Source organism: Oncorhynchus tshawytscha, linkage group LG29 (genome assembly GCF_018296145.1).
Source record: "Oncorhynchus tshawytscha isolate Ot180627B linkage group LG29, Otsh_v2.0, whole genome shotgun sequence".
NCBI classification, from domain to species: domain Eukaryota; kingdom Metazoa; phylum Chordata; class Actinopteri; order Salmoniformes; family Salmonidae; genus Oncorhynchus; species Oncorhynchus tshawytscha.
In genome coordinates this window covers 31,233,802-31,246,641 of record NC_056457.1, presented here as the reverse complement: position 1 = coordinate 31,246,641, position 12,840 = coordinate 31,233,802, and the positions used below count along the sequence as shown (strand labels likewise).

Sequence of the window (12,840 nt, the reverse complement as noted above, 5' to 3'; positions counted from 1 at the left end):
CTGCTGGGGAGAGGAGAACAGAAGGGGGGTAGTAATCTAAGGGTCACCTCTGGGGAGAGGAGAACAGAGGGGGGTTAGTAATCTAAGGGTCACCGCTGGGGAGAGGAGAACAGAAGGGGGGGGGGGGGTAGTAATCTAAGGGTCACCGCTGGGGATAGGAGAACAGAAGGGGGGTAGTAGTCTAAGGGTCACTGCTGGGGAGAGGAGAACAGAAGGGGGGTTAGTAATCTAAGGGTCACCTCTGGGGAGAGGAGAACAGAAGGGGGGTTAGTAATCTAAGGGTCACTGCTGGGGAGAGGAGAACAGAAGGGGGGTTAGTAATCTAAGGGTCTCCGCTGGGGAGAGGAGAACAGAAGGGGGGTTAGTAATCTAAGGGTCACCGCTGGGGAGAGGAGAACAGAAGGGGGGTAGTAATCTAAGGGTCACTGCTGGGGAGAGGAGAACAGAAGGGGGGTAGTAATCTAAGGGTCACTGCTGGGGAGAGGAGAACAGAAGGGGGGGTAGTAATCTAAGGGTCACTGCTGGGGAGAGGAGAACAGAGGGGGGTTAGTAATCTAAGGGTCACTGCTGGGGAGAGGAGAACAGAGGGGGGGGTAGTAATCTAAGGGTCACTGCTGGGGAGAGGAGAACAGAGGGGGGTTAGTAATCTAAGGGTCACCGCTGGGGAGAGGAGAACAGAGGGGGTGTTAGTAATCTAAGGGTCACTGCTGGGGAGAGGAGAACAGAGGGGGGTTTGTAATCTAAGGGTCACCGCTGGGGAGAGGAGAACAGAAGGGGGGTTAGTAATCTAAGGGTCACCGCTGGGGAGAGGAGAACAGAGGGGGTGTTAGTAATCTAAGGGTCACCGCTGGGGAGAGGAGAACAGAAGGGGGGTAGTAATCTAAGGGTCACTGCTGGGGAGAGGAGAACAGAAGGGGGGTAGTAGTCTAAGGGTCACTGCTGGGGAGAGGAGAACAGAAGGGGGGTTAGTAATCTAAGGGTCACCTCTGGGGAGAGGAGAACAGAAGGGGGTGTTAGTAATCTAAGGGTCTCCGCTGGGGAGAGGAGAACAGAAGGGGGGTAGTAATCTAAGGGTCACTGCTGGGGAGAGGAGAACAGAAGGGGGGTAGTAATCTAAGGGTCACTGCTGGGGAGAGGAGAACAGAGGGGGGGGTAGTAATCTAAGGGTCACTGCTGGGGAGAGGAGAACAGAGGGGGGTTAGTAATCTAAGGGTCACCGCTCTGGGGAGAGGAGAACAGAAGGGGGGTAGTAATCTAAGGGTCACCTCTGGGGAGAGGAGAACAGAAGGGGGGGTTAGTAATCTAAGGGTCACCGCTGGGGAGAGGAGAACAGAGGGGGTTAGTAATCTAAGGGTCACCGCTGGGGAGAGGAGAACAGAGGGGGTTAGTAATCTAAGGGTCACTGCTGGGGAGAGGAGAACAGAGGGGGGGTTAGTAATCTAAGGGTCACCGCTGGGGAGAGGAGAACAGAAGGGGGTGTTAGTAATCTAAGGGTCACTGCTGGGGAGAGGAGAACAGAGGGGGGTTAGTAATCTAAGGGTCACCGCTGGGGAGAGGAGAACAGAGGGGGGTTAGTAATCTAAGGGTCACCGCTGGGGAGAGGAGAACAGAGGGGGTGTTAGTAATCTAAGGGTCACCGCTGGGGAGAGGAGAACAGAAGGGGGGTTAGTAATCTAAGGGTCACTGCTGGGGAGAGGAGAACAGAAGGGGGGTAGTAGTCTAAGGGTCACTGCTGGGGAGAGGAGAACAGAAGGGGGGTTAGTAATCTAAGGGTCACCTCTGGGGAGAGGAGAACAGAGGGGGGTTAGTAATCTAAGGGTCACTGCTGGGGAGAGGAGAACAGAGGGGGGTTAGTAATCTAAGGGTCTCCGCTGGGGAGAGGAGAACAGAAGGGGGGTTAGTAATCTAAGGGTCACCTCTGGGGAGAGGAGAACAGAGGGGGGTTAGTAATCTAAGGGTCACTGCTGGGGAGAGGAGAACAGAAGGGGGGTAGTAATCTAAGGGTCACTGCTGGGGAGAGGAGAACAGAGGGGGGTAGTAATCTAAGGGTCACTGCTGGGGAGAGGAGAACAGAAGGGGGGGTTAGTAATCTAAGGGTCACCGCTGGGGAGAGGAGAACAGAGGGGGGTTAGTAATCTAAGGGTCACTGCTGGGGAGAGGAGAACAGAGGGGGGGTAGTAATCTAAGGGTCACCGCTGGGGAGAGGAGAACAGAAGGGGGTGTTAGTAATCTAAGGGTCACTGCTGGGGAGAGGAGAACAGAGGGGGGTAGTAATCTAAGGGTCACTGCTGGGGAGAGGAGAACAGAAGGGGGTGTAGTAATCTAAGGGTCACTGCTGGGGAGAGGAGAACAGAGGGGGTGTTAGTAATCTAAGGGTCACTGCTGGGGAGAGGAGAACAGAAGGGGGGGGTAGTAATCTAAGGGTCACTGCTGGGGAGAGGAGAACAGAGGGGGTGTTAGTAATCTAAGGGTCACTGCTGGGGAGAGGAGAACAGAGGGGGTGTTAGTAATCTAAGGGTCACTGCTGGGGAGAGGAGAACAGAGGGGGTGTTAGTAATCTAAGGGTCACTGCTGGGGAGAGGAGAACAGAAGGGGGTGTTAGTAATCTAAGGGTCACTGCTGGGGAGAGGAGAACAGAAGGGGGTGTTAGTAATCTAAGGGTCACTGCTGGGGAGAGGAGAACAGAGGGGGTGTTAGTAATCTAAGGGTCACTGCTGGGGAGAGGAGAACAGAGGGGGTGTTAGTAATCTAAGGGTCACTGCTGGGGAGAGGAGAACAGAAGGGGTGTTAGTAATCTAAGGGTCACTGCTGGGGAGAGGAGAACAGAAGGGGGTGTTAGTAATCTAAGGGTCACCTCTGGGGAGAGGAGAACAGAGTAATCTCAGCACCCAGAACTAAATCAGAGACTTAATTTTCAACATGTTAATGTCAAGGCTGTAACGAGAGACTAGGGTTTTTTAAATGCACAGTACAGTGTTTGTTTGTTTACAAGCATTTCGCTACACTCGCATTAACATCTGCTAACCGTGTGTATGTGACAAATAAAATTTGATTTGATTTGTTTGCAGTTCAGTCCTTGAGCTGTTCTGTATTATGTCATGTCTCATGTTCTGTGTGGACCCCAGGAAGAGTAGCTGCTGCTTTCACAACAGCTAATGGGGATCCTAATAAAATACCAAAATACCATTTCAATGTAGACCTACAGTACCAGTCAAAAGTTTGGACACACCGACTCATTCAAATGGTTGTCTTTATTTTTTACTATTTTCTCCATTGTAGAATAATAGTGAAGAAATCAGAACTATGAAATAACACGTATGGAATCATGTAGTAACCAAAAAAGTGTTAAACAAATCAAAATATATTTTATATTCTTTAAAGTAGCCACCCTTTGCCTTGATGACAGCTTTTCACACTCTTGGCATTCTCTCAACCAGCTTAATCTGGAATGCTTTTCTAACAGTCTTGAAGGAGTTTCCATATATGCTGAGCATTTGTTGTCTGCTTTTCCTTCACTCTGCGGTCCAACTCATCTCAAACTATCTCAATTGGGGCGGCAGGGTAGCCTAGTGGTTAGAGCGTTGGACTAGTAACTGAAAGGTTGCAAGTTCATATCCCCGAGCTGACATGGTACAAATCTGTCGTTCTCCCCCTGAACAGGCAGTTTACCCAATGTTCCTAGGCCGTCATTGAAAATAAGAATTTGTTCTTAACTGACTTGCCTAGTTAAATAAAGGTAAAATAAATGTAAAAAAAAAGGTCAGGTGATTGTGGAGGCCAGGTCATCTGATGCAGCACTCCATCACTCTCCTTCTTGGTCAAATAGCCCTTACACAGCCTGGGACTACGAGTGCTTATCTAAAGAGGCTCATATGAACATTATATTATTACAAACTAAATGTGTAGAAATATAGCCAAACCTTATCTAAGCTTATTTAAAAAATCAACAACACTCCACATACTCATCCACACAGCCAAACCAAAAACTCCCAAAGGGAAATTGAGTTTTTCTGCCATGCACCCATATTCAGTATAACCCCCCAAGGACTACATTACCCAGACATACCTTTGGGCTTCCCAGCTGGATGGCTTTTGCAGGCGTTGAGCATGGCCTGTTTCTTCTGGACCTCAGTGATAGAGAATCCTGGAGGTGGAAACCACATAGGTCATAGGTCATTGTGGATATCACAGATTCATTCTGCCAGGGCCACCTATCAATACCCAGCTTTTCAGAGTGAACAGAATAACACAAGACCAGATTGTTGGATGAGAAAGTTTCAGTAGCATCCATGTGCTTTGTTTTCCAGGGGGACCTGACTGGATCAGGGTTAGGAAGGCAGACAGCCTCAGAGAAAGAGCCCACTGAATTTCCAACCAGAACCCTCCACACATCACAGATCCCAGACAAAACCCCCGAGAATACGTCAGAGAAGTGAAGCGTACAGCTGAGATGGATTGATGGGCCTTTTGCCTGTTTATCTGAGGGATCAATGACACTCTGAGACATTAGCATACCCTTCTCTTCCTGGTGGTTCTCTGACCACAGCCCCAACAGCTGTTTCAACTACTACTGCAGCATTAGAGAGACAGGAGGACCAAACTAACATTTGACTAAACAGGAAAGGAAGCACAGCCAGTGGCTTTAAGCTGACTAGCAATAACACAGGTCGGCAGTTCATCACATACCTTTTTTCAAACGGAAGCTTACAACCATGACAGAGACGGTTAACTGACAGTTATCCCTAAGGCAACGGGGCGGCGTCTCCTCACCTGTCTCGCGGTCGTGCTGCATCTGCCTGCTCACCTGTCTCGCGGTCGTGCTGCATCTGCCTGCTCACCTGTCTCACGGTCGTGCTGCACCTGCCTGCTCACCTGTCTCGCGGTCGTGCTGCACCTGCCTGCTCACCTGTCTCGCGGTCGTGCTGCACCTGCCTGCTCACCTGTCTCGCGGTCGTGCTGCACCTGCCTGCTCACCTGTCTCGCGGTCGTGCTGCACCTGCCTCCTCACCTGTCTCGCGGTCGTGCTGCACCTGCCTCCTCACCTGTCTCGCGGTCGTGCTGCACCTGCCTCCTCACCTGTCTCGCGGTCGTGCTGCACCTGCCTCCTCACCTGTCTCTCGGTCGTGCTGCACCTGCCTGCTCACCTGTCTCGCGGTCGTGCTGCACCTGCCTGCTCACCTGTCTCACGGTCGTGCTGCACCTGCCTGCTCACCTGTCTCGCGGTCGTGCTGCACCTGCCTCCTCTCGTCCTGGAAGGCTCGGAGCCAGCGTTGTTTCTGCTCAGGCTTCTTGGCACACAGCAGGTGGACCTCGTCACCCGCCAGCGAGCACAGTTTCAGAGCGTTCTTCACCGACACGTTGAAGTCCTTCTCCTTCCCGTCCTCCACATCCACCACCTCCATCTGGTCCATGTCCATACGACCCTTACAGTACAGCATGTCCCTGCGCAGGAGGTCCTAGAGGGATACAGGGAAGTGTTACTAACCCTAACAGTACAGCACGTCCCTGCGCAGGAGGTCCTAGAGGGATACAGGGAAGTGTTACTAACCCTAACAGTACAGCATGTCCCTGCGCAGGAGGGCCTAGCATATCCCTGCGCAGGAGGTCCTAGCATGTCCCTGCGCAAGAGGTCCTAGAGGTATACAGGGAAGTGTTACTAACCCTAACAGTACAGCACGTCCCTGAGCAGGAGGTCCTAGAGGGATACAGGGAAGTATTACTAACCCTAACAGTACAGCACGTCCCTGAGCAGGAGGTCCTAGGGGGATACAGGGAAGTGTTACTAACCCTAACAGTACAGCACGTCCCTGAGCAGGAGGTCCTAGAGGGATACAGGGAAGTATTACTAACCCTAACAGTACAGCACGTCCCTGAGCAGGAGGTCCTAGAGGGATACAGGGAAGTATTACTAACCCTAACAGTACAGCACGTCCCTGAGCAGGAGGTCCTAGGGGGATACAGGGAAGTGTTACTAACCCTAACAGTACAGCACGTCCCTGAGCAGGAGGTCCTAGGGGGATACAGGGAAGTGTTGCTAACCCTAACAGTACAGCACGTCCCTGAGCAGGAGGTCCTAGAGGGATACAGGGAAGTATTACTAACCCTAACAGTACAGCACGTCCCTGAGCAGGAGGTCCTAGGGGGATACAGGGAAGTGTTACTAACCCTAACAGTACAGCACGTCCCTGAGCAGGAGGTCCTAGAGGGATACAGGGAAGTATTACTAACCCTAACAGTACAGCACGTCCCTGAGCAGGAGGTCCTAGAGGGATACAGGGAAGTGTTACTAACCCTAACAGTACAGCACGTCCCTGAGCAGGAGGTCCTAGGGGATACAGGGAAGTGTTGCTAACCCTAACAGTACAGCACGTCCCTGAGCAGGAGGTCCTAGGGGGATTCAGGGAAGTGTTACTAACCCTAACAGTACAGCACGTCCCTGAGCAGGAGGTCCTAGAGGGATACAGGGAAGTGTTGCTAACCCTAACAGTACAGCACGTCCCTGAGCAGGAGGTCCTAGAGGGATACAGGGAAGTATTACTAACCCTAACAGTACAGCACGTCCCTGAGCAGGAGGTCCTAGAGGGATACAGGGAAGTATTACTAACCCTAACAGTACAGCACGTCCCTGAGCAGGAGGTCCTAGAGGGATACAGGGAAGTGTTGCTAACCCTAACAGTACAGCACGTCCCTGAGCAGGAGGTCCTAGGGGGATACAGGGAAGTGTTACTAACCCTAACAGTACAGCACGTCCCTGAGCAGGAGGTCCTAGGGGGATACAGGGAAGTGTTGCTAACCCTAACAGTACAGCACGTCCCTGAGCAGGAGGTCCTAGGGGGATACAGGGAAGTGTTACTAACCCTAACAGTACAGCACGTCCCTGAGCAGGAGGTCCTAGGGGGATACAGGGAAGTGTTACTAACCCTAACAGTACAGCACGTCCCTGAGCAGGAGGTCCTAGAGGGATACAGGGAAGTGTTACTAACCCTAACAGTACAGCACGTCCCTGAGCAGGAGGTCCTAGAGGGATACAGGGAAGTGTTGCTAACCCTGAGGCGTACATGGGCAGGGAAGGGTTGGTCTTTTTAACAGCGTTGCTCACCTTTTTGCAGTAGACCATCTGGTGGTCGAAGAGGAAGAACATGCGCTGCTGGCTCCTAGCCTGAGGCTGGGAGATCTTCATCAGCTCTCCAGAGAAGATCAGATCTGAACTTTTACTGAGGATATCTTCTCCCTGACCATGTTCAAACCCACACAAGAAATATATGTTAGAGCCTGCAGAGATACGGGGGGGCATGAGATACAGAGATTGTTCATCCAACAGATGTGTATTGTATAGCTAGGGCCCGGAGTTGGTCCTGACTTCCGGTGTGGTTTCCAGATCAAGTCACCTGGTCAGAAAAAAACCTGACCCCTAGTCATGGATTCTGTTCCATGACCCATGATGCACTGTTCCTCACCTCCCAGTCCTCTATGGAGCGCTGCCATTGGGCGATCTTGTCGATGTTCTCCAATCGTCGCTTTCTCTCGTTGATCAGCCTGGCCACGTTCTTCATGGCGTTCAAGGCAGCCTCCACGTCCCTATAGTCCCTGATCCCAGAACAGATGACCATGTTAGACTCTATGCCTCTATCTCTACTTCCTTTCTCTCTCACATCACACTGTATCTTATAAAAGCTTTGTTTTTATATAAAAGTCACTAATATGGCTGCCAATTTACAATCTGAGAATAACTAAATATACTATCAGTGTCAATACCACTGCTGTACGTGAATTAGGTTTAGGTTAGACTGTACAGTAGAATGTGTGTGCTGGTTTCCAGTACCTGTGCTGGGGGTTGGGTTATTTCAGTAGCTCGGCCAGCTGCAGAGGGTACTTACAGTACCTGTGCTGGGGGTTGGTGTATTTCAGTAGCTCGGCCAGCTGCAGAGGGTACTTACCTGTGCTGGGGGTTGGTGTATTTCAGTTGCTCGGCCAGCTGCAGAGGGTACTTACCTGTGCTGGGGGTTGGTGTATTTCAGGAGCTCGGCCAGCTGCAGAGGGTACTTACCTGTGCTGGGGGTTGGTGTATTTCAGTAGCTCGGCCAGCTGCAGAGGGTACTTACCTGTGCTGGGGGTTGTTGTATTTCAGTAGCTCGGCCAGCTGCAGAGGGTACTTACCTGTGCTGGGGGTTGGTGTATTTCAGTAGCTCGGCCAGCTGCAGAGGGTACTTACCTGTGCTGGGGGTTGGTGTATTTCAGTAGCTCGGCCAGCTGCAGAGGGTACTTACCTGTGCTGGGGGTTGGTGTATTTCAGTAGCTCGGCCAGCTGCAGAGGGTACTTACCTGTGCTGGGGGTTGGTGTATTTCAGTAGCTCGGCCAGCTGCAGAGGGTACTTGCAGATCTTCTGGACGGGCGTGAGCAGGAACCCATCCAGCGAGATGTCAATCATCTTCTGCAGCAGACGACAAGCCTCGAAGAAGAACACGTACTTGTTGGTCTTCATCCGCCTGGACAACTGCACACAGGCGTTGGGGTGATTGTTACAGTACTCCGAGTAGATCTGGAAGTCTGTTTGCTGAGGAGGGAGAGGAAGAGACAGGACGTGTTAACATGGCGGTTTGAAACGATGAAAATTAGGCTCTAGAGAGGTTTCTTGACTTGGATCCCTAACGTAAACTACTGGTGATCCTTCTACATTTTGGAAAACGGTAAATGCACTGAATCGTACAAATTCCTCCTCTTCTTCCATGACTAAGCAAGTTCTGTCTGACTCTGGCCTCCTAACTGAGAAGAATGGAATAAGTGATGCCGCAGGAGACAAATAGGTCCTGTTGTATATTAGCATGTTTCCAATTCACGATGCAGTTCTGTCGTGTGGGTGTTTGCCATTAATCCCCTGTCAAGTGTGTGTTCCCCCTCTACAGGCCGATGGAGAATAAGGTTAAAAGGCAGACAAGCTCAGAGGCCAACTGGGAGGGAACGGCAGCACACAGTATTTAGACTTTTTTTTACCATGCTGTTTGTTTCTTTAGTTTGAATGATCAGAATTCATTTTGGTAGAAAATATTCTTTACATTTTTGTATCCAGAAGAATGACAAATGAATGGATTATGATTTTTCAAATCAAAGTTTATTTGTCACGTGTGCCGAATACAAGACCTTACAGTGAAATGCTTACTTACAGGCTCTAACCAATAGTGCAAAAAAAAGGTATTAGGTGAACAATAGGCAAGTAAAGAAATAAAACAACAGTAAAAAGACAGGCTATATACAGTAGCGAGGCTACCTACAGACACTGGTTAGTCAGGCTGATTGAGGTAGTATGTCCATGTAGATATGGTTAAAGTGACTATGCATACATGATGAACAGAGAGTAGCAGTAGAATAAAAGAGGGGTTGGTGGGTGGTGGGTGGCGGGACACAATGCAGATAGCCTGGTTAGTCAATAAGAACAACTTGAATCAAACTCTGGACATTCGATTTGTCTGCGTCAAGACTAACATTTCACCAATCTCCATTGTGGCTTAAAGGATTAGAATGGAATTTGGGACAATTCTATTGGACAATTTAGCCACTACAGATGCTTTAAGTCTGCATTTTATCTCGGCAGGCTTTTTATTTGAAAGAAACGGTGGTTTAATTGACACCGGTCAGTCAATCGAATACTCTTCCCTCTGGCTGCCTCTAGCTGACTCAACGGTTAACCCATCAATTTGTTATTTCATTTCAACAATTTACTATCTTTGATGTGCTTGATGCCTTGCTTAAGATTGATGTAAAAGAAAATCCCCTTGGGCAGATATGCTTGATCCATTTTTTTTGCTCCAGCTCTCTGCCCCGCTGATTGCTGAATCATTAACCAATATTTTCTACCTGATGATTATATCTGTTACTATCCCCAAGGTTTGGATGACGACCCATGTACTCCCCTAACCTGACCATTATATCCGGTACTATCCCCAAGGTTTGGATGACGACCCATGTACTCCCCTAACCTGACCATTATATCCGGTACTATCTGGTACTATCCCCAAGGTTTGGATGACGACCCATGTACTCCCTAACCTGACCATTATATCCGGTACTATCTGGTACTATCCCCAAGGTTTGGATGACGACCCATGTACTCTCCTAACCTGACCATTAGATCTGGTACTATCTGGTACTATCCCCAAGGTTTGGATGATGACCCATGTACTCCCCCCAACCTGACCATTATATCTGGTACTATCTGGTACTGTCCCCAAGGTTTGGAAGACGACCCATGTACTCCTCCTAACCTGACCATTATATCTGGTACTATCTGGTACTATCCCCAAGGTTTGGATGACGACCCATGTACTCCCCCAACCTGACCATTATATCTGACCCATGTACTATGACCATTATATGGTACTATCCCCAAGGTTTGGATGATGTACTCCCCCAACCCATTATATGTACTATCCCCAAGGTTTGGATGATGACCCCCCCTAACCTGACCATTATATCTGGTACTATCTGGTACTATCCCCAAGGTTTGGAAGATGACCCATGTACTCCCTCCAACCTGACCATTATATCTGGTACTATCTGGTACTATCCCCAAGGTTTGGAAGGACCCATGTACTCCTCCTAACCTGACCATTATATCCATGTACTCCCCAAGGTTTGGATGACGACCCATGTACTCCCCCAACCTGACCGTTATATCTGATAATATCCCCAAGGTTTGGAAGACGACCCATGTACTCCCCCTAACCTGACCATTATATCTGGTACTATCTGGTACTATCCCCAAGGTTTGGATGATGACCCATGTACTCCCTAACCTGACCATTATATCTGGTACTATCCCCAAGGTTTTAATGACGACCCATGTACTCCCCCAACCTGACCATTATATCTGGTACTATCCCCAAGGTTTGGATGACGACCCATGTACTCCCCTAACCTGACCATTATATCTGATACTATCCCCAAGGTTTGGAAGACGACCCATGTACTCCCCCCAACCTGACCATTATATCTGGTACTATCTGGTACTATCCCCAAGGTTTGGATGACGACCCATGTACTCCCCTGGTCATTTATGAACATTTGAACATCTTGGCCATGTTCTGTTATAATCTCCACCCGGCACAGCCAGAAGAGGACTGGCCACCCCACATAGCCTGGTTCCTCTCTAGGTTTCTTCCTAGGTTTTGGCCTTTCTAGGGAGTTTTTTCTAGCCACCGTGCTTCTACACCTGCATTGCTTGCTGTTTGGGGTTTTAGGCTGGGTTTCTGTACAGCACTTTGAGATATCAGCTGATGTACGAAGGGCTATATAAATACATTTGATTTGATTTGATTTGGTACTGTCCCCAAGGTTTGGAAGACGACCCATGTACTCCCCCTAACCTGACCATTATATCTGGTACTAATCTGGTACTATCCCCAAGGGTCACCAAGGACCCTTATGAAGGACCCTTGTGACCTAAATAATTATCCCTATATTTCTAAACATTCTTGCCTAGCTAAAATATTAGAATCCTTGATTCATTCTCAGCTAAGATCTTTCCTATCTTTAAAATGTATTCTAAAACATACATCAGTGGGGTTTTAGACCAGGTCATCTCTGCTGCATCCCTAGTTATACACGATGTGGTAAATGGATAAAAGGCAACATTGTGCTGCCCTCTTCATAGACCTGTCAAAGGCTTTCGATACTGTTGACCACTCATTGCTAATCCAGAGGCTTTCCTCAATTGGCCTGGACCAGGCTGCATGTAACTGGTTTAAGAATGACTTGACCGATAGAACACAATGTGTATCTATTGACGGTGTTACATCAGGTCTCCTGGATATTACGAAAGGTGTCCCACAAGGGTCGATTCTGGGTCCTGTACTTCTTACTGTTTATATGAACAAAATCAACTTGTCTGTAAACAAGCACTTGTATGCTGATGATACTGTTGTGTATGCTATTGCCCCCACGGTTGACCAGGCTCTATCTGATCTACAGTTTGCCTTCATTGTACTTTAGATGGTGTCCATATTGACTGTGTCCCTGCTTAAACATTTCTGGACATCTAGATAGATGAAAAGCTGTCTTTAAAAAGCATATTGATGAATTAGCAAAATAATTTGAGAGTTAAAATGGGCTTCTTCTGTAGAAATAGGTCCTACCTCTCGCTAAATAGTAGAAAGCAGATTATTCAGTCGCTGTTTCTATCGGTCCTAGACTATGGTGACACCGTCTATAGGAACGCAGCTGCCACTTCATTAAAGCCAATAGGATGCAGTTTATCATAGAGCACTTTGCTTTATTATGGGTAACAGTTTTAGTACTCATCACTGCATTCCTCTGTGATGTCATCACTGCATTCTCTACCAGAAACTTGGTTGGCCCTCTGTGATGTCATCACTGCATTCTCTACCAGAAACTTGGTTGGCCCTCTGTGATGTCATCACTGCATTCTCTACCAGAAACTTGGTTGGCCCTCTGTGATGTCATCACTGCATTCTCTACCAGGAAGTTAGTTGGCCCTCTTTGATGTCACATAGGTTGATACATTGCTATGTTATCATTTATAAAGCCCTTTTATAAAAAGTTACACTGTCCCTAATATCTTTAGCAAACTTTAGACATACAACTTACCACACCCGGTCTCAGGGATGGTTAACTCAAAAAATTCCTTTGATTGAGGATCTTATAACTGATGAATGTGTTTGTTCTGGTGCCTCTAGGTCAATTCAGAAAGATAATCGAGGACCTTTTAACTGATGAATGTGTTTGTTCTGGTGCCTCTGGGTCAATTCAGAAAGATAATTGAGGACCTTTTAACTGATGAATGTGTTTGTTCTGGTGCCTCTGGGTCAATTCAGAAAGATAATTGA

General features: G+C 48.6%; 1 protein-coding gene across 6 annotated transcripts in view; it reads right to left on the bottom strand.

Annotated features, from left to right (window-relative positions):
- LOC112227462 (rho guanine nucleotide exchange factor 4) overlaps positions 1 to 12,840 on the bottom strand; it is a 103,189-nt gene that overhangs the window by 2,351 nt on the left and 87,998 nt on the right. For all 6 annotated transcript variants that reach the window (XM_042308417.1, XM_042308418.1, XM_042308419.1 and 3 more), the window contains 5 exons: positions 8,323 to 8,555; positions 7,458 to 7,587; positions 7,100 to 7,231; positions 5,213 to 5,456; positions 4,067 to 4,144 (listed from right to left, as the gene is read on the bottom strand). In XM_042308417.1, the coding sequence (XP_042164351.1) occupies positions 4,067 to 4,144; positions 5,213 to 5,456; positions 7,100 to 7,231; positions 7,458 to 7,587; positions 8,323 to 8,555 (817 nt within the window). The remainder of the gene's footprint in view (positions 1 to 4,066; positions 4,145 to 5,212; positions 5,457 to 7,099; positions 7,232 to 7,457; positions 7,588 to 8,322; positions 8,556 to 12,840) is intronic.